Here is a 22,320-nt window from a genome sequence, read left to right as displayed (position 1 = left end):
ATTCCATGAAGCTGAGTCAAGACTCATGGTATCAAAAATAATGAGCAGAAATTCCGTAATTTGAGTTTTTCACATCCAAATCATTAACAACTTTTCTTTTTCCTTTTTTTCCCATGTCATCTTAAATAATCGTATTATTTCTACATTAAGATGATATAGTTCGTTCGCGCAGTTAATTGGGGGAAAGGAACTGAAAACTTTAAAAGCATAATTTCTCAGATAAAAGGAAATACTTTTTCGTCAGTTTCCGAATTTTCCAAGAATTTTTCTCAGGAATCTGAAATTTTTACGATTAATGAACAACAGTTTTCGAGAATCGGGACTTGAGATTTTCCTGTTAAACCTTAAGATTTCCTGTGACAGTATTCTCAATTACAGTCAGTACGCACGATGTTTATCTCGGATAATACGAATCCTCGGTTAATAAGAGCTAGGATAACCAAGGCTCTACCATTTTCGTAAATTATATTAAAGAATTTATTAATTTATGCAAACAAGAAATGAAATCCAACTAGAATGTCGACACTGTAAGTAATATAATTTACTTTTTGTAGTGATACAGAAGAAGAAATTACTGCGTCCGAAGAATATATCCAGTGATGGAGAAATTTTGTGCTTGATGAAAATTTATATTCATTAAGAAAAAATATGAACTAAAAGAAATAAAAAATAGCACATAAAAATAATTCTATAGGAAGAAAACCAAAATGAAATTTTAGAAAATAATCAAGAAAAAAGTGTTTTAACTATGAAAAATGTTGCTTTAAAAGTCGATAATGAAGATATGAAGCTAGAATTGAAGAATGAACTATTAGAAACAGGAAACTACAGCAAAGTTTAGACGTTTTGTATGCGGTTCATATATTTGGATCTGCTACTGAGATCAAAATTTAAAAGCCGCAAAAAGGACAAAAAGCTTTACATGAAATACGATTTACTTTAAACTTGTACATCCTATTTTTGTAATAAGGTAACTTTACCTTTTCTTCCGGATAGATTTCGAAGTTGAGGTTCTTGAGAACTGGTGGCTCGTTAGGGGAATACCTGAGATTAACGTTGTGATAAACAATGTAACCCTTGCCAGGCCAGTCTTTTGGAGGCTTCTTGTCTTTCTCGCTCTCTAGAGCAGCTTCTGAGTCCAGATTACTGTATTCGATCACTCTCTCAACAGAAGTCATCTAGAAAAGTCAAAAATCAATCTGTAAAATAACTGGATGAATTAACAGTAAGATAACTTTTTTTTTCATTTGAGGGCAGCAAATTTCAGTCCAGTTAATTGTTTAAAATCGACATTCTATACTCGGGAGTGAAAAAAAATTGCATTCGATTTTTACATACTTGACTTTCAACTTCCGCAGACTGTCTAACTCCCCACTGGAAACTGCCACTCAACTGCAGAGCCGAAGCAATAGCTAGACCAGCTTTACTTGCATAAGAAGGATCTACAAAGGAAAAAAGAATATCGCGTTACATATTTCTGCTGAAAGCTGTATTTGAAGACTCATAATTGTTATAAATTTTACTTTTAAAATGAAAAATACAGAACGCATGTACAAATTCTTAGGTCTAAATTTTTAAATCCAATCTTAACGTAGTTGCCAAACAACAATTCGAGTCAAGAGATACTGCTACATTTCTACTTGCTTTTTAAAAATATCTACATAAATAAATCAGTTTGAATTGGACATCTTTTGTGATGTTTATGCATCCGATATGTGCTGTTGAGGATTCCAAGACTGAACAATGAAAAGTATATAGTTTTCTTCAGACAGGCAGCTATCATCAAGCAGCTTATAGCAAAGAAAAATGTAAATTTTCCTAGCCTGCTTCTTTTTAAAGTCACATATGGTTTATTCGAACTGAATTCTTTATTCGCTGACGTAAAATCGCATTTCAAATGAGAACCATATATTATTTATAAATCTCTCTAAAGAATTAAACAAAGTACTGAGAAAACATGCTAATCTTATGAAATACACGATGAAAGTTTCACGAAAATGCCAATTCCACTACAGTAATTACTTAACGCAATTCAAAGCTGTAAACATAAAAATGAAAGCAAAACGCGCACAAATATTCATCGTCTATAATCTGATATTAGCAGTCCTTTTACATTTTTTCCCGTCGAAACATCATAACAATGAATAATCATGCTTTTGGGAATGAAATTTTACCCGAAAGAATTAGTTATTTCCTTTCCATGCCTATATAATTATTTTCGAATTAGCTATTTCTTTTACATCTTTATTTACTTCTCATCCACCCTGTTCACTTTCTATAGTAATTGCACTAACACATTTACAACCTTCCGTTTACTTTAATTGGAAAAAAGAAAATTCTTTATAAATTCAAGTCTAGTTTTGGCTTAAAATGCCTCTTAAAATGTACAACAAAGTAATTATTTACGAAAGTATCCGAATCAATTTTCACAAGAAAAGTATAATATTATAAAAAATCTCATTTATAGCGTCTTCAAGATAAAATGTTGCCGCAAAAAAAGGAATAAACATGTTTGTGAAATTACCTTCCGAAAGTAGCACCATAGAAACTGTGACAGAAGTTATGTACAGCACACATAACCAGTCCAGGACGATACCAAACCAACGGGTCACAGAGATGAACATGAACCAGGTGGCGGTATGTCGATCTTGGTAATGGTCGAAACTCACCTCGAACGACTGCTGCACTTTGAACGCTCGGATTGTGGTCAAGCCATACAAAGAAGTGCTCAAATGAGAAAATACAGGACTTCTAGCTGAAATGCAAATCATCTGTAACTATAGTGAAGTTAAATTAAAAAGTACTGTCATTACAAATGGCATTAATAATTACTTCATTTGCGCGACTATTTTTCTTTTGTTAATCTCGGAGTATTTATATTTTCGAGTAATGGGAATATTTTGGATGATAGGCTAAGTACTTAATGTTTCTGTATGCAGTCTATTACATTACGTATAATACGTCAGTTAATATATGTAATTAATAAACTTATATTGCAAAATAGGATATGCCAATAACTTATATTGCCTTTTTTAATTTTTGCTTTGTGGTGGATGAATATACCAATACTTATGGATTAATTTTAAAATTGTCAATATTTTAAAGTTTAACTTTACATAAATATTTAGTCCTAATTTGATTTCATCGATGACCTCCGACGTTGCAAAAATTCTGACTAGGTTCGTCTTTTTTTTTTTTTAACTGAAGTAAATACAAATTGAAAAATTGTTGTAAATTTTCTGAAGTTAGGTAGCATAATTTTGTAAGGTATTTATTTAAATTAATGAGTTATTTTATGTTTAGAAACTTTGCTGTCCCTTTTGCTTTTTAGTTTTCCTACAAGAATGCAAATTTTAAGCTCGCGTGTATTTAAGGTGCGGTTTGAGATTTCTTTAGTCAGAGCATGTTCCGCCTGCTGAAGGCCACGGTAATAGTTGACATTCTACGATAGCATTCCTATCTACGACGTTGCTTTAATCTTGCAAATAATGATGTCACGCTGGTGTGGGTTTCAGCCAACTTGTGCGTTCAATATTTCTGCGTAGCCTTTGATTAACTTAGATTTGATTTAAATTGCATCCCTTACTTTTGAGTTTACACCATAACTGCTGGCTGTTTTTGTAAGCACCAAGAGTACCTTCTCTTTAACTTATTTGAGTTCTTAATAAAAGGGTCTTTTACATCTTTCTTGCTTTCTGTTTGCTTAATTAGACATAGCGGTAAGTCGCTTAGTTCTATTTAGAGCCTTGACTTAGCGTATGTTAACAGAAACAGAGAGACTCTACAATTTCTATTAATACAGGTTATGAACATAATGAAGTAATGTAATTCTTAAAATAAATTAAAAACAAGCATGTTAAAAACACTGTTAATTGTTTATCTAGGTAAAAGATTGCCCCTCTTTTACACTGATTTAACGTCTCGGTTTACATAAAGTCAACATATTTTGTCTATATAAATACAAGTAATTACTATATTTATTTAAAAACAGGTATGAAAAGGGACCAAATAGGGGTTTGGCAAGATGAAAAAAGAATAACAAGAAGATCAGTGAATTTTTTTTTTTTAAGTTCTGGAATACTTGGTGTAGAATACGCTTCGGTGACAAAAGTAAATTCAGTTTATTGCCTCCAATTTCATCTATTGCGCAGTGCTTAACTTAACTTATTTATTTATTTATTATTACGGATGCATATTAATTTTCATGCGATATTTAAGCAAAAAAAAAATGCATTTAAAATGAAAATTTTGAACTTTTTTTTAATATATAAATCTGTTCTTAATGCATTCAGAAATAAAATTAATAGCAAAACGTTTTCAAAATTAATAGCAAAACGTTTTCAAATTGAATTAATTCGACTATAAATTATCCGAAACTGCTAAATACTATTCACCTTACTATTTGTTAAACATTTTTATATAAGGTTTTTATCATGCAAAGGTTTGCTATCCCTTCATTAAGAACATCTTACCTTCTTCGCTGTCAAAGGATATATTTTAGGCATTTTGTTGTACATTCACACTTACATATATTTGTCATAGTTTATAATATAGGAAATAAAAATAATTATCATGGGATCCTTACAATAATCAATTTTCACGCGTCTGATATCCTTATAATACACTAAAGTGCCACTTAATTAGGGATAGCTGGTCAATAATGAGTTGGACCTCCTGTAGCCTTTATAATGGCTGCCAAATGGCTTTCCAAACATCGGATAGAGCTGTCTATAATTTAGGAAGAGTCGCTAGTGTTGTGTGACGAGGTTTTAAACCTTTCTCCAAAACGTCCAAAAGATGCTCAGTAGAATTTAAGTCAGGGCTTTTAAGTAGTCAATTTATGACACAGAAGTTAGAAGAACGCACATCCAACCAGGCAGTAGCCAACCAGGACCTTTAAGCGGTGCAGTTATCTTGCTGGGATACTCCATTTCCGTGTGAATGACAGGACAACATAAATAGATGAAGATGATCGCCCAACAACTCTACGTATCGAATCATATTGAGGGAGGTTGGTACAAGTACCAAAGATTCCAAACATTGCCAAGAGGAAACATCCCAGACCATGATTAAGCCACCATGGCCTTGTATAGTTCTAACCTGCCATACCGAGTTCATGGCTTCATCAGTCAACCTCCCATCGGTATTAATTAGTCGGAATCGAGACTCATTACTCCTTGCTATTCATTTCAAGTCCACAAGAGTCTATGCTCTGTATTCTCTTGTCCAGGCAAGAAGTGCAGCTCGATGGCATGCATTCAGCAAAGATACTCATGGCTTCCGAATTCAGCAAAGATACTCATGGCTTTCATGGGTCTACGGCTTCCGAAGCTTATATGGTGAAGCGAGCGTTGCACGATCCTTTTACTGACTGTACGACTGTCGCCTTGATTAGCTGTATGTGCATTTACCACAACTCCTCACGCGAGCACGCACAGCTGCCACGTACAGCTCAGCACTGCTCACGCACAGCTGCCGAGCAGCGCGATAAAATTTCCATAGCCATGTCTATCCCTAATTCAGTAGCACTTCAGTGCAGTACTGATGCCTGTAACTGCCAAATTCCTTGTATAACTGAATAAGAAAGTTTTTAATATATCCGCGTCTAAAAAGACCCAAAGGTATTCATGACACATGACCAAATAAAAATAATTCTATAAGTAAGAAAAAAATAATACATTTGAAAGGTTTCAGATTATAAAGATCGTCCAAAACAATCTGTTATAGGACCAAAAGGATTTTTTAAAAATTTGTTAAGATCGTCCCAAAAGGATTTGTTTGCTTCCGCTGAGCTCGAAGTTTTCCAGCCTGTTCTTGCATTCAGGTCTGCATTAAAAGGGGGGGGGGTACTATCCTTTTTTATTGTCTTTTTAACTTTACGATTATGGTTTGTTTTACAATTCAATAATAAAACCCAAAATTTTTAAAAGCTGAATTGCAGCATATGTTTAAAATTCTCGATGCAGTGTTAAGCATTGGCATAATCTTTTTACATATTTTCAGTCTTTTCTGAGTTCATCATATCAATATTCAGTTTTTTTAGTAATATGGTTAACAAAAACTGTTGTCTTTTGATTATTAACTTTTAAAGTGTTAACTTTATTTATTAAATGTCAGGTTCTTCGCAGTTAGGCTACATAAAATTCAATTCAACAGTAAAATAACAAAACAATTAAAAACAGCATATCTTTCGAATTCCCGATATAGTGTTATAGATTGCCATGCAAAGTTTTATATCTGCTATATTATTTCTTTAAAATAGTGATAATAAAGAAAGATAACGTACATAATCAATAACGATTCCAACTAATGTTATTTCATAAAAATATTGAATATTTCTAATTAAACATATCATTTTAATGGTTACAGCCGAAAACATCGCGGCAAAAACATCGCGAACTAAAACGTCGTGGAGAAAACAACGCAAGGCGAAAACGTCATGCTACAAAACATCGTGGGAGAAAACATCGCAAAGAGAAAACATCGCAGTTCTAAAACATCGTGGTACAAAATACCGTCGTCGAAAATAAAGCGGTTCAAAAACTTCGCAGTTTAAAAACATCGTTGTCGAAAATATCGCGGTAAAAAATGAAGTATCGACAAATCATCGCAGGACGATAACATCGCAAACATGCTTTTTTCAGGCTTTAGTAACTGTAAATGGATATTTTCATAATGATTTATGAGCGCAAGATGGAAAGAAGGATAATTTTTACTTTTATATTTTTTATTAACTAATGATATTTTGCTGAAAAAGTAAGAAGGAAATTTAAGCATAGAAAATTAAGGCAACTTATAGCACCTAATTAGAATTTTAAACTGACATAGTTAACTAACAAAGGTCATTAACAAATCATTTTTGATAAAGTTTTTACTGGTAATTTTTCATTAAAAGTATAATCTAAAACATATTAGAAAAAGGAAGATAAGTAATTGCATGATCTTATCTATTAAATCTTATCTATTAAAAAATTGCGAAGTTAATTATGAGATTATTTTTTTCACTTTTGCTAAATCTAATACTCTTATAATGAAAATTATTTCTTGTTCTGCTTCAGTTCAGAAAGAAGAAATAACTCAATTACAATATTGCATACTCATCTTTTCAGTGTAGCGTCATGATGTGAATGTCGTACGTATAGAAACGAATGTTTTTAGCAATACATGTAGCTATTAACTGTCAAAACTATTTGAAAACATATAGAACATTTACTAGCACAAATATTTACATCAAATTCCCCCAGTATTTTGCAAATGTTTTGCATAACTAAATATATTATACTTACTAATCCCTTCATATCGTTTGACATCTCTAGCTGTGGGCAAATAAAACCTCCGTAAAAAGACAAACATAGTGCTAATGATAAAAGTTGGTAGAAGAAGCCAGGGCTCCACGATGGCGACGACACAGATGATGCCAAATAAATTGCAGAAAATCTGATTAAAAAGGAAAAGGTAAAATATTTTATGCACTGTATTACTTGGCAGTTACAACAAATTTTTAAAAAAATAATATTTAAATACTTGAGATATTTGAAAAAATCGTTAGACAAATAATTCTGATTTTTTTAAAGATGAAACATATTTTTCAAAATTTAAATGCATTTCTTAAGTCATAATGTCATTTATTCATATTTATATTTATTTATTCTCCGTTTACATCAAATTTGATTTCTTTTTCTGAAACCACTCACTTTCACTAAAACTGCAATGTATACTGCTTGATATTTAAAAGAAATTAGCCCAAATCAAAATCTGTAGAATGCTATAAAATATACATGAAAGTCCATTAATATTTATGCAATAATCTATCTGTACATGAATATGCAGGGTAAAATGTATAATGTTTTAAAATTATATATATTACCTTTCCATTTTCGTGAAAAGAGATCTAACTTAACTAATAACTAAAGTTATTAAACTTTGATTATATTTGTTGGCAAAATTCGGCATATTATGATTTTTTTTCTTTGAGTTATTAAAACCACGAGGATATAATTGGTAATTAAACACGTAATGATGAAGAATGAAGTTGTCGACAAACTTTAGCCTACATGAAAAGATGCAGCGGCTTTGGATTCACAAGAAACTCAATAAATTCAGACTCGACCTGAGTTTTTAGTGTGAGTTCAATGCATTAGTGACAGTGACTTTTCAAACCCTGCAATATATTATTTTTCGGATAATATTTGGACTATGATTCCTTAATTGTTAAATGTACAGCAACAATACAGCCATTTTAGAATCAGCCTTACGGATTTTCTTGCTGTAAACGGAGGTTTTAAAGAAACAGATGCAATGCTAGAGAGTCAAACACTAGATAAGAATGTCCCTAGTTGCAATATTAGTGCCAAAAAGACAGTAATCTTCAAAATTACCAGGGTAAGTGGTATACTAAGTGTTTTAAAGCTAAGAGAGTAATTCTTCATGTATTATTTCATGCTAATAGCACGGCCAGAAAATTGGTTTCAACGGATCTCGAAATCCATTCAGAGATTTAAATTCTAGATAGAAAAACAGGAATGGGTAAGAAGCTGATGAACTTTAGACAGAAGAATTTATAAAGAAAGTTTGAACTCGGGATCGCACCCTCTGGTTACATCCTTCAAAACGTTTTCCTTACTAAACAACAGGATATCAACTTCTACAACGAAGTAAGCGAAAATGGCAATATGGCCTTCCAAATTTTAGCCGTCAGTTGACTCTCTTATCCATATAAATAATGGTTTCTTACATGCACTGATTACAGGTAGCAAAATTACGTACGCCTAGGATCGAAGATACCATTAGGCAGTCGGAGTAAAAATAAAATAGCTTTACAATATAGATCTGAAGTGACATACAGAAATCTGCTCCAAAAATTCATGATACTACAGAAGGAGAGGTCCAGCGGTTCAAACTTTGAATATACGACAGCTCCTAATGGAAACAGTTTTGCGTATGTCTTATGAAGCCTATGCAGAATTTCAAATAATAGACGACAAAAATTACTGTTGTAAATTTAAAAGGATCTAATTCAAAATTAACTCTTCAAAATGCATTAAAGAGTTTATTTCAGCGAGTGTCGTGAAGAATTCTAAATTATTTTCCCTGGGATGTTGATCACATTATCTCCCATAAAAACTTGAGCAAAGATCTTGAGAAGACCGCCGCCGATAACGATTGGTGTCTGCCTAAATGCTTTCATCCATTTGTGGAATAACGTCATCGTACCTACTACTGCAGATTTGTCTAACACTATCAAAATCATACGACCTTTATACCTTGCAATGGAAGCGAAGCCAGAATGACTTATTGAGATGGCAACTCAATTTCAAAATTCGGAAAGTAATAATCAACCACATAAATTGTGATAATAATGTAACCTAATTCTTAAGCAAATTAGTATTCAGAAGCTTACATCTCTATTAGCCATGAAGCTTTAGATTTCTACATAGGTGAACTATGAAGACAACCATCTTTATAGTTCTGGTCTTCTTTTTTGGTTGTTTGGTCTCCTGTTTTCTCGAATTAATGAATGTATTTCATTTCTGATTTTACAAAGAAAGGCCAGATTCTCAGCGTGAAGACGTCAGAACTGATCTTCTACAGCCATTGTCAGATGGTACCATGGAGAGTTTAAGTACAGTATCCTGAAAGATTTCCTACCATGTTTATTTCGAAGTTAACAATACTGGGATCAGAAACTATTTTTTTTCTTTCTATTGCACAGAAATATAATTCACAAGAATGCCGAATTTAACACCATCTCTGGATTACAACATTAAATGATTTTTAGACTTCGAATTGTTCTTCTTCATCTAAAAGGTACTTATAAAATATCTACAAGTACGTTTAGTGGATGTATCCAGGTTGACAAAAAAAGGAAAGTATATTTTAACTGATAAAAATGTCCCCGTAGTAACAAATCAGAGGAAGGAGCTGAGTATGCAATTCAAAAAAGTCGAACTTTTTGACATGTGCCACATTCATTAAAGGTGCATTTAGGTTTAATATCACTAATGTCATAGCTCACACTGGCAATCAGGGCGGCGCTAAGCGTTTTGCCGTCATTTTGTTTTGATCTATGTTGATCTTGAATTTTAAAGATTTTGTCGCCGAGTGTGTCATTAAATTTTACAAATTTTGCCACTCATAAATTCTACAACTTGGCGCAGCTGCACCCGCTGCACTGCACTGGCTCTGCTGGCAATTCATCATAATGACATTTACACTGACAACTCTGAGAATTTTGTGGTTAAGCCATGGCAATCATAGAAGGTCAAACTTTAAGCGTATTTAACCATATCCAAATTTTTGGCTAAATCTAACTCTTAATTTACGTAATTTATCGCCAAATTATAAATTTCATATCTCATTTTATTTCTTTGTCCACTTGCTGTGAAAAAAAGAGCGCTGCCGCTACAGTAAAATATTGAACAGCCTCATAGATTAAGCCAATAATAATAAATATTAAAAAAAAAAAACTTTCAAGTTTTACTAGCAGGCCAAGTACTTTCCCCGATTCTAACATAAACGTCAAACGATAATGTTTCACAGACAACGGAAATGAGATCAATATTTTGATAGGATGGGTTTTTCTCTGCCTTACCAATATTTAGTCTTGACATAAATTTGAGAGGTTAGAATTTTTAAGCACCTTGTTTTATGTCACTTTTCATTGTGCATCGAAATATTGTTGCCTAGCAATGAAATTTTGCTTTCATGTCACTTGCGATATTTATATCATATTCGCACTTTAAGAGACAGCAGTGTTATTATTCGACAAACGACTCCTGTTTCTAAACCTAAGTTACTGCAGTATGATAAATCTGCTCGTCTCTGCATCACTGCATAGGATATGAAATCTTTAAATAGAGGTGATGTCGTAAAAATATGCAATTATTTTGAAATTTTTCGGTATTATTTATGAATGGCAAAAATTGATAACTGTAAATAATGTAAAATGAATAAGTTAGGAATCCAAATATATCATCAATAATGCCTTTGAATTACACGTATAACGAAGTTTCTTCCTACAGGTGTTAACAGTAATCAACACGAATTCCACTAAAATTAAATCAATATAAATATTATAATACAGAAATAAGAGATTGAAAGTTTCAAATTATTATATTTTAATTTTGATACAATTATAACTAGCTTTATTCATTCTATCATATAAACATCACGTTTATGAGCCAATATTTAAACAAGATGCATATTGAAATAACTGAATATACATAAAAATGCATCCTAAGATAATTATATTAAAAATATTATATTTAGAACATTATGAAAAAATATAACTCATTAGAAATGAAACTTCCATTTTTATGGTCAGTGAATAAACAGTAACGTGTTTATAAAAAAAGTTAGTTTTATATCAAGAGTGAGGTATAATTAATAAGTAAATATGTAAGCAAGAATTATATTATTGGTGTGGTGTATTTAATTATGGCAAAACACATTAGGGCTATCTGCTTAAGGGGAGGGATGCCTTGGTGGAGGACTTTCTAAGGGAAACTGGCTCATATACACGTTACACATGGGGAAAACCACGCAGCCAGCTCGTTCGCGGGATTCGAACCTCGGACCGAACAACCAGTGTTCAGTGACTTTACCGCTCGGCCGCTGGTGGGCCATCATCATCATCATCATCATCATCATCATCATTATCATTATTATTATTATTATTATTATTATTATTATTATTATTATTATTATTATTATGAATGATATTAATAGGTCTCAAGTAAGCGTAAGATTTGATTTTGGTAAAAGTGTAAATATTTATTCGTCTTATTATGGAGGGAGGGGGAGGAATATTCTAAGAATAATTTTATGACTATTAATAACAACAAAGATATAGATTACTATAAGTCTTCGTGTGCATTCTAATTAAAACTAAAGCTTTAACAAATTTACTGATATTTAATTTTTTTAACGATTGGATAGTTTTAATGGTAGATTAAGAATATCTTTCCCCTAGGAATATTTCTTTAAAAGCTACATGAATAACGTTACCTGAATCTCGTGTTATAATTTTGCAAAAACCTATTTCGAAACACATACTTCTTAATACTTTTACTATATATCGATTTTGGCTGAAGAAATTTTAGGATCCATTTTTAAAAGAACATTATTTTCAGAACATTTTGAAATTTTAGATTTATTTTCTTCACTAATAATATAGTGCTTAAATCATATTATTGAATAAAATAGAGGTATACTACTATGACTTTCAGATCAGTCATTTTCAATCTTGATTTTAATTTGTACCTTAAGGAAAACTCATTAGCTATTTCTAAAGACACTAAGCAATATTTTATATTTGAGATAATATTAACATTACAGACATTAAAATTTGCCAATCATCGTAACTAGTTCTGCTGATAGTGCAGTTTTACACAGACAACTTCAATATATTTATAAAGCATGTACATGTAAAATTTCGATAAATGCCTGCTATTGAATTAAAAAGGCTTTACCGAGTTTTTATGAAGGTCACATTTTTAAGAATTTAATTCGGTTTTGTCATTAGAGCAACATTGTTCCACTTATTAAATAAACATTATATTTTGCTTATTGGTTGATGCATAAAAAATAGAATTATAGCGAAATTTAATATTGAATTTCATTTATCACAGATTATTACTGTTGTAGTCCATCTTTTAGGGTTATTAGTTTCTAGATTTTAAAATCTACTACTTATGAAATAAACTTTATTTCTTTATATATGGGCTAATTTAGATTTTTTGGTTATGATAAAATACATTAACCTATTCATCTACGGGTAAAGATGATTTTGTAAAGATAGTCTGGATCATATTCATGACACACATGCATAAACCACGAAAACTAAACGGAGTCAGCCCGTCCTAGTAATGAGGCCGAAATACCGATGTTTCGGATGATATACGCTCTCGACGGCTGATGCTTTGTGTTATTTATAAAACAAACCTTCTATGGTACAAATTAAAAATTTTTTTAATTCTATACGTAATTATTACGAAAAATTTCAGTAAATGCCTTTAAATATTTTACAGACTTTTATAACGTTTTTACATAAAGATTTCTTTAGTTAACATATTATTTTTATGTTAATTGCTTTCGATACCTTCTGTTTCTTCCTTCCGCTTTAACGGTAGCGCAAATTAGTTTGAATTTTAATAATAAACGGATTTGTAGTTTACATAGAATATTACGACAACTGCACAGTGCAGCGAGTTAGCCTGAGAAGATGAACCTCCCTCCTATCTGACGTTTTTATTTTGATGAGTGATTTTTATATTTATTAATGCACACAGCTGCAATTCCCATTAGCTAGAGTAGAGTTGTTCATTATTTAAAAGTTAACTTGAGGGATGTATTTCTTTAATTATTTAACTTATGGACACCTCGAAAGCAGCAATGGCTAATATTTGTTAATTCCTACTTATATTAAAAGACACTGCTTTTACAGAGGCTGTTCGCACATTTTTTTAGACGATTTTGGTAAGCTTTAATAAAAAATCATTTGCTGCAAAAGAAGTAATTGCAATTGTACTATGTTTTTAAAAGTCAAAATTATCGTCTGTGGCTGGAAAGGTTTGTTTTTATTCAAAATGGCGAATTTAACAAAGCAGTGGTTCGAAGGCTACATTTACGCTCTTTCCGAAGAGAAATATACATACTCCGTTATCCATAAACGATGTGAGAATCACGGTTTTGTGATATCTAAAGCGTCGATAGGTAATATCATCAACAAGAAAGGAAAAAAAAACCGTCAAATTGGAGCCTCAAGTGGGACAAAAATTCCAAACAAGTATCCAAGAGATAAACGGATATCTTTCGACTATTGCAAAGGTACGTTGTTTAATGTTAAAAGAAAATCCCCCTACTCAAAGGACAGTTGCAAAATCATTAAAATGCTCGGTGTTCAATGTAAACAAAATGATAAATGTTGATTTAAATCTTAAGAAAGCGAAAAAACGCAATGTGCATCTTCTTCCAAAGCATATCGCTCAACGCAGGACACGCTGCAGAATTCTATATGAGAAACACTTATCCAAAGAAAAATGGAAAAAAATTGTCACAATAGATGAAGCACGGGTGTATTTAAATGATTGTAACAAAAAAAGAGCCATTTATTATCATAAAAGGGGAGAAAAAAATTTAAGTACATGGTTCAAAGAATCGAAAGAAAGTTTTTCTAAGGGATTCATGATTGTTGCTGGTTTTCTTATAATGGCAAGTTAAAAATAAAGAGAGTACAAAAAATGTCAAAATTAACTCCAAATGCTATCAGGAACATAATTATCACCAATTTGTCTGAATGAAATACCACCGCTTTACCCACAGTGCCATCAGTCTGTGAGACTCCTTCAGGACAAAGCTAGCAGTCACACATCAAAATCCACTGTAAATTTCCTAAAAGAAATGGAACAAAAAACTGGTATCAAAGCCATACTCTTCACTGATATCCCTACTAAATCTCCCGATGTGTCACCTATGGATTTTTGTGCTTTCGGACTTTTAAAAACTGCATTATCCAAACGTTGTCCCAAAACCCTAACAGGACTCTGGAAAGCTGTTCGGGAGGAATGGGATAGAATATCTCTTCTACCTTTTCAAAAAGGCATTTTTATCTTGGAAATTGCGGTGTCGAAAGATAGTTCAGAATAAGGGAGTGTCAAATAGAACATTTAAAACACAAGAATTTTATGTAATTTAGTTTTGTGAATACAATATACATCGTCTAAAAATGTGTGAACAGTCTCTATATTAATAAACATTTTATTTAAGTTATACCTCTTATTTGTTTTGCTGCAGTTTAGTTACATTTCTATTTAGTTTGTGAAGACGATAATTTGTTAGAATAACAAAGGTTAAAGCAAAAATTAGATAGTTAATTAGGTTTATCCTTCAGATTGTATACAATATTTTGTTGCTCAAATCAGTTTCACTATATTCAGCATTAATAGATATGTTCAAGTACTTCAATTTCAGATTTGGTTTCCAGGGAATATAACTATCATAGTAGCCCCTTTATTACATATTAAGAATACATGATGTAAGCATAAAAATGTATCTTTACAAATTTAAAATTCTTTATAACTGTTTTCCTTAATCTGAGAGCATAATTCTAGTAATTGAGAATATATCAAGTGACTTGCGAAAATAATACTAGAGCATTGCTTCAGTAGTGTGTAATAACGCCATTTCGTAAATGACAAATACTTTTGGCATTGTATGCTGTTCGAAAAGTATTTGCAGTGTGATTTAAAAACAGATTAATTAGAATGATATGAAGAAACTGCTCAGTTAAATGTGACACTGGTACAGAATTTCACAAACACCTTTTTTTTTTTTTTTTTTTAAATTATTATGTAAACTATGAAATGTTAAGCAATACAGTATGTAGCACTGAACTTTAAAGAAAAATACCTTCAGTATACAAACAGATTAGGAAGTTTCATTTCTAATTAAATGTTTTTCATATTATGGCAAAGGAATACAGAAGCAGCGCCAAAGCGTTAGTTGTGAACAGCAAAAAGCATTATTACCTCGATGAAGTCAGAAGCTGTGGGAGGAAGCACATCATCGATCAAGCCCAGATCTCGTGAAGCTCGATTAAGAATGTTGCCTGGGTTAGTTGAGAAAATGTTAGAATGCTAGCAAATCGCACAGCAAAATGGAAGGGAAAAAATAAAACAGACTATAGACAAGTTTTAATGTCTGTACATCAAAAGCACCCAAATAGCACATTCTTTCACTAAGAATGCTTACTGAAACAAATCTATGAAAAAATTATGCATTAAAAAACCTTACGTTATGTGTAAACTTTCAGAATTAAATGAATATTCCAGTGAATTAAGTATTTATCTATACGTTAAGTAAGTATTTATCTATACGTTAATAACTTTACGTTTGAGTAAACTTTCCGAATTAAATGAAGATTACAGTGAATTAAGTATTTATGCAATTATTTAACGGAGCGGAAAATCTAGAAGGCTTCAGTTGAACTGAAGTGTTCGAATGTTTTCAGAAAACATTTTAAAGATTTTCTCGTAATTAAAAAATATTTTTCGTTCAAAACTGTGGATTGATATTAATCATTGCCATGGAACTTTATGTTAAATACATTTAGTGCCGTTGCTATAGCAGCCATGTAAGTTTTCGAAAATTGTCTTCGAAGTTACTATTATTAGACATCAGACGCTAAATGAATTCTCAATGCATACATCTAATAAATTTGAAATATGCTGTCTTGTGAATGACTGTGTGAAAGTGGTTGAATAACTGTGAACACTGTGGCATTTGAAATTGAAGTGCTAAATGTTCTATTGGTAAAGAGATGTCAAAGTAAAGAGATGCCAACACCAGAATAAAAAAGTTCCCAATAATTGGTAATGCAAATGGGAGGGGACTTCCAAGAAACTCGAAAATAATAGAAATGGCTTTTCTGAATGAGCATTAAAATTAAAGCCCCCGAAACCATAGCAACATAACTAAACCTACAAAGTTTCAGCAAAATACACACAAATAATAATGACATTAACAAACAATGCAAACATAAACAATTAAGTGCACAATAATATGAGTACTTCATAATTTTGAAATATAATTCGGATTAAAGAAAAAAATATTTTGATTTTATTATGAAAATAAAATTAGAGTAAGTATAAAAATATGTTACGATATTAGTAAGTTGACGATTACAGAATTATTTCGTCTGCAATATGAAATATATTTGCCGCATTTCTAATTTTTTTGCCTGCAGTATGGAATACATTCACGCCACGAAATACATTTGTTGCGTATATTTTATTTAGATGAGTTACGTAATATGAATTCCACAAATGACTTTTATTATTTGTATTTGCTTTACGTCTGATCACTTTGATTTAATATTTTTATTTCCTAAATAATTTTTGAATGAGTTTAAACACATTAAAAAAAATATTTCTTCCATTCTTTCATCATCCTGAATTGTTAAAAAATCCACTTTATTAAACTATATTAAAAATCGTTTTTAGATTTTATGACACTTCTTTTATTGTTCGATAGCAAATTAATATCATATGCAGTGGTTACAACAGCTGATTGTTTATTCATTGTGTCTAAACTTCATAAATATGCTATTCTTTGGGAATACTGTACGATATTTGGATAGTTCTTACGTAAAATGTACTTTGTTTTAGCATGCCATAAGATATATAATAATTTCTTTGAGAACCAAAGAAAAAACATGGGAACAAACTGGCTGGCAATCTAGCAAGTTGTTTACATAAGGTGCAACAGCTTAGGAATTAAATTTTGGATTTGTTGTGCGCTTAATAACCTGTTGCAATACCTAACAAGATACATATTTACTTTTAGATCTAAGTGTTCTTGATAGTGCCTGACAAGTAGAAAGCTGAAAACGTTTTGAATTTAATAACATTCACAATTTTAATTTTATCTTTATCACTATCGCTACATGATTTGGCATTTGCACTTGAAACATTGGAAACATAATCATATTTCTGTAATGCAGATAATTTTGTACATGTTCATTACTTGGGATTAGAAACGTGGATTACTTAAATTTGTTTGCATTATTATTGTATAATATTGAACAAAATGAAAACAGCAGTGGATGGTAATGTCTTCAAGGAAAATGTATAAAAAGTTATACTACAGGGTTTAACCTATGAATGGTAGCTGCTGAAAATTAACTGATCGTCTTACGGTTATATTTCAATAAAATTTTTATTTTACTTTATTAATCTCAATGTTTAGCTAAAATAAAAATGCCTTCTATTTCTATGGTGAATATTTTTGTAATAGATCTTTAATGCTTCATTAAAATTCTGATAAAAGTCACAAATGTGAAAAATAGCCTTCCTTCTACAGATTTTAGATTCTTTATCAGTTATAAACATGATTGTAAAAGAAATTTTTTGAGCTAGCTATGACACTTACGCTTAAGTTTACAAAATGTTAGTTTGATGTTAAATTATATCCTGCTTCTTTCTGGCTTGTCAGGATACTTGCTCAGAACAGAAGTTTCTACAAACGAAGTGGCATAGTTTAAAAGTAAAATGTTAATCTAAATCGTGAGCTTAGTGGCACTTGCACCATTTTTCTGAAGTCCTGCTTACGTAAGTCTATTGCAGTAACTGTGAAGGAGATAGTAAGATGGATTCGCTGCTTAGTAAGCTGCTTAAGAAGACAGTTCTATTAGATGCGATTTTAGGTGTTGCAGGTTTGAGATTTAGGCTATTACTGTAAATATTTGGAATCTTAGAAATAAAGCCATTCCCCTACATTTATAAGCGTTGGAAGAGAAAAGTTCATTTTAATTTACGTTACCATTTTAATTCATTTTAAGTTTTGCGAAACCCACCAAAAAATTTAACAAATTCCTGGTCTTGTTTTACATTCGAGTTAAACAATGTCGATTGCAGTAACTTGCCAAGTGTTCAAGCAAATTCTATGGATATCCGTTAGATGGTAAGGTTAAGTTATTTCACATTACAAAAGGATACAAATAACAAACAAAACAAGTAAAAGACATTAATTAGCAATGCAGTTTGGAGGAAAAAGTTTCGAAATAGCGAAGCACAGCAAAATATTAGATAGCTTGATACCTCAGACAAGCAAAAGCAATAGACCAGTTTCATGCAGAAGAGGTTTCATGCAATTGTTATTTTCAATTTTTTTTTGCGGGGGTAAACGATTTACTCACTGTAACCGCGTCAAGAGATGCCATAGGTAATGTTTCATCGACGACACCTGCATCCTTCGCAAACCGGTTCAGAATTCGTCCTGATGGTGCATCATTCATAGATTAGTTACTATAGCATCAAATGTTTAGATAAAACACAATACATTGATAAAGAATTAAGACTTCGAATTTTGAACTTAAAGCTATACTTAACGCTAAACTGATTTTAAATATTTCTATTAGAAAAGCTGGGAATATAACTTCTAGTTGTTGCTCCTATAAAATATTAAAATAACCGCTAACGAATTCTTTCATTCTTATTTAAAATAAATTGGTATTTAAAAGAAGAAATAATTAGCTTTTAAAGTCAGATATATTTCATTAATTTAAAAAAGAAAAAAAACAGTATTTTAACATAACATAACAGTTATATAAAAGAGAAAATTTAGTTAGCTTTGAGCTTTGTATTTTTCGTTATGGCTTAAAATTAATGAGGTAATGAATTTAAATTATTTTCAGAATATGATAGCTAAAGAAAGCACTTTATTTTGGAGAAGTATAAGTTCTACTTTATGAAAATTATCGTTTAATATAATGGTTAATATCACACTGATATACTATGTTGCTGAAGAATAGGATAAAGTATTTTATGACAATAAATATCATTTCATTTCAAAAGATCAAATCTCTAAATAGTGCCATAAAGATGTGGCATATTATATATACTAAAATTAAAAAATAAATAAATAAAAATTATATATATATATGTGTGTGTATAAAACCAACTTACTTCTTCATTTAATTCAACTAATTACAGTTTTTAATGCTAACTGATAACTGAATGATCGTTATATTCTGCAGATGCTTCAAGTAACAGAGTTATAAAAAATTTACAATACATTTACATAAGACATATAACGAAGTTACGCAGTACATGGTATTGCGCAGTTTCAATATACTGAAGCACGTTATTTTGGTTGTACGAACGTTTATTGGTCGTATATGCCAGCAGTACTGTGAGAAGTCTTACTTAATGTTAATAGTATTCTAGAGTCATTCTCACAGATGCCAAAACTTCGATATAATTTGGATACCATTTTCAGGTATCTGCAGCCAGCACAGATCATTAGTTAAGAGTAAAACCTTTCCAACCGTAAATATCGTAGCAAAGCGCAGGACGTGCAGACCTCAGGAATTTCTCCATTTCCGAGGTATTTCGCGATGATGTTGGAAACACATGCTAAGAAAAATGCTATCTCTCATTATCATCAAATTGGCCAGGTTGGCTATCACAGAAATATGATCGAGTTCAAATTTCGGGCAAGACAGTTTATGATAGCAGTGTTTTTGAGGATGGGCATATTTAGATATAGTATATATAGGTTAATGATAGAAAAATAAGAATGAAATATCCTCAGATTCTATCGCCCTAAGAATATTCTGGATGCAAACAAGGTTGAAGATGGAAAAAGTCGTACTGCCGCCCCCACTAGTGCTAATATCTTACTACCACCACTATTGCTTATTCACCACTAGAGCTCACTATCATCTGACCAAGCAATAGATGCACTCTTGAGTTACACAAGGCCTATTTGCCAGTTCTACCAGGACCTACTCATCATCTAATACAATGAAATGAGTAATATAATACAGTAGGTGAAAACCAAATTTACCACAATTATTCATTCAAAATTGTTATTTGCATATAGTCACTTGCCTCCCATCGCCTAATAAACAAGATACTTCCGCAAATATATTTCCATCTGTCAGTTAAAGTGAAATTTCCCGACACGAGCAAAAAAATTAACAGTAGCTCACCAAGAAACCCGATAACGCTAAAATCGTTAAATAGATAAGAAGATTTTGAAAACACGTTTCTTTGCGGAATTAAATTTGTAAGTTATCGTATTCTAATGCAGTATAATCAAGAAAACAGAAATCGATATTTTTCTCTACAAAATACCATAATTTCTTCTTAAAGTCACTTTTAGAAGCAATTAAAATATTCACATTTCACTCACCTACTGGATTACTGTCGAAGAATGAAACCGGCGATCTGAGAACGCATCGGAACATTTTGTTGTGCAATGTAATAGACGCTTTCATACACATCTGAAAAAAAGAAGTTGTTCTCACCAGTGAAAGCAGAAATACGGTGAGGACAAGACCGGCGTACACGTACAGATTCTTGTGCATATCGACTTTCTCTGTAGCATCCCTTAGGTCTTCAAGATAATTTTGGGTGAGTTCGAAACAATCATCGCTGACATTGGCAATAGTTAACCTGAACAAATCCCGATCCAGTATGCCATAAGTATCGTTATAGTAGCCAGTTTCGTTGAGAAAAGTTTTATTTGCATTAGCCCAACAATCTTTTATATTGTATTTTCTTTGTTCTTGATTTGTCCTAGAAGAAAAGTAAACAATGAGGTAACAAAGAAAAATTGTGCACACTGGTTTTCGTTTACAGATCTTTTAAATTCTAATAAAAAAACAGACAAACAGAGTATTCAAAATCATAAAAACAACCTTGTATTTAGCGTAAGTATATTGAAACACTCAATCGATTTCGAGGGCAGCTAAAGGTCCCTCCTCATCAGGAGAAAGAAATACCTAGAAAGAAGAAAAATAAAGGGGAAGGAGTCTCAGAAACACGTGGTCCTTATCAGCACTGCACGTGGTTAACCGGATTTTTAATCAGAGTAACACTGGCCGCCTACTTTTACTGAGCCAGGCTATCTGATCAAATATGTAACACAAAGGACAAGAAAAATTAGCGAAGTTAAAAATAGGGAGCGAGGGGCAACTGCCCCTTCACGCTCAAAATTTGAACTTCGAATAATGGAAAGCCAAGTTCCAAGTTACGCTTATGCCGAGATTATCAAGCATTCTGCTTGATGTGTTCCCAACCACTGAACGGATTTTTATACGCTCTGGTAGTACCAAACGCGAGGAGGTAACGCCATCTATCGGCAAAAATAACTGAATTAAGATAGTAGAATTTTAAAGGCATTAGGAAGGACTGGATTGGACTTCAAATCATTAACTAAACATGCTAAACATTCCGTTCAGTGGTTGCTTTCCATTATTCGAAGTTCAGATTTTGAGCGTGAAGGTGCAGTTGCCCCTCGCTCCCTATTTTTAACTTCGCTAATTTTTCTTGTCCTTTGTGTTACATGTTTGATCAGATAGCCTGGCTCAGTAAAAGTAGGCGGCCAGTGTTACTCTGATTAAAAATCCGGTTAACCACGTGCAGTGCTGATAAGGACCACGTGTTTCTGAGACTCCTTCCCCTTTATTTTTCTTGTTTCTAGGTATTTCTTTCTCCTGATGAGGAGGGACCTTTAGCTGCCCTCGAAATCGATTGAGTGTTTCAATATACTTACGCTAAATACAAGGTTGTTTTTATGATTTTGATTGTCACATTAGCGTGTTTCTCTTCTAGTCTAAAGAGAATATTACCAAAAAATGTTTCGAATTATAAAAGAATTTTCATTTCACACGCATGTGTAATAAACTCTCATTTTATGTCCTATATGATGGTTTTATTTAACATTTATTCATTTTAAGAATTCCCGATTGCTATGTGTTCATTCCATCTGTATTTATTATAAATTTTCAGCCCTAATTAATAATCAATCTACTAA

General features: G+C 31.8%; 1 protein-coding gene across 3 annotated transcripts in view; it reads right to left on the bottom strand.

The window, feature by feature from the left end:
• The window catches only part of LOC118190953 (ATP-binding cassette sub-family C member 4-like), a 123,943-nt gene that overhangs the window by 17,731 nt on the left and 83,892 nt on the right, over positions 1 to 22,320 (bottom strand). For 2 of the 3 annotated variants that reach the window (XM_085812826.1, XM_085812828.1), the window contains 6 exons: positions 20,695 to 21,080; positions 15,528 to 15,607; positions 7,287 to 7,437; positions 2,525 to 2,755; positions 1,339 to 1,442; positions 981 to 1,178 (listed from right to left, as the gene is read on the bottom strand). In XM_085812826.1, the coding sequence (XP_085668952.1) occupies positions 981 to 1,178; positions 1,339 to 1,442; positions 2,525 to 2,755; positions 7,287 to 7,437; positions 15,528 to 15,607; positions 20,695 to 21,080 (1,150 nt within the window). Of the gene's footprint in view, positions 1 to 980; positions 1,179 to 1,338; positions 1,443 to 2,524; positions 2,756 to 7,286; positions 7,438 to 15,527; positions 15,608 to 18,694; positions 18,775 to 20,694; positions 21,081 to 22,320 lie in introns of all 3 variants that reach the window. The other variant, XM_085812827.1, reaches the window with a different exon arrangement.

This window comes from Stegodyphus dumicola, chromosome 3 (assembly GCF_044657685.1).
Source record: "Stegodyphus dumicola isolate Sdum_Otavi_A_Nest chromosome 3, ASM4465768v1".
NCBI lineage: Eukaryota > Metazoa > Arthropoda > Arachnida > Araneae > Eresidae > Stegodyphus > Stegodyphus dumicola.
This window is presented reverse-complemented; position numbering and strand designations above follow the sequence as displayed.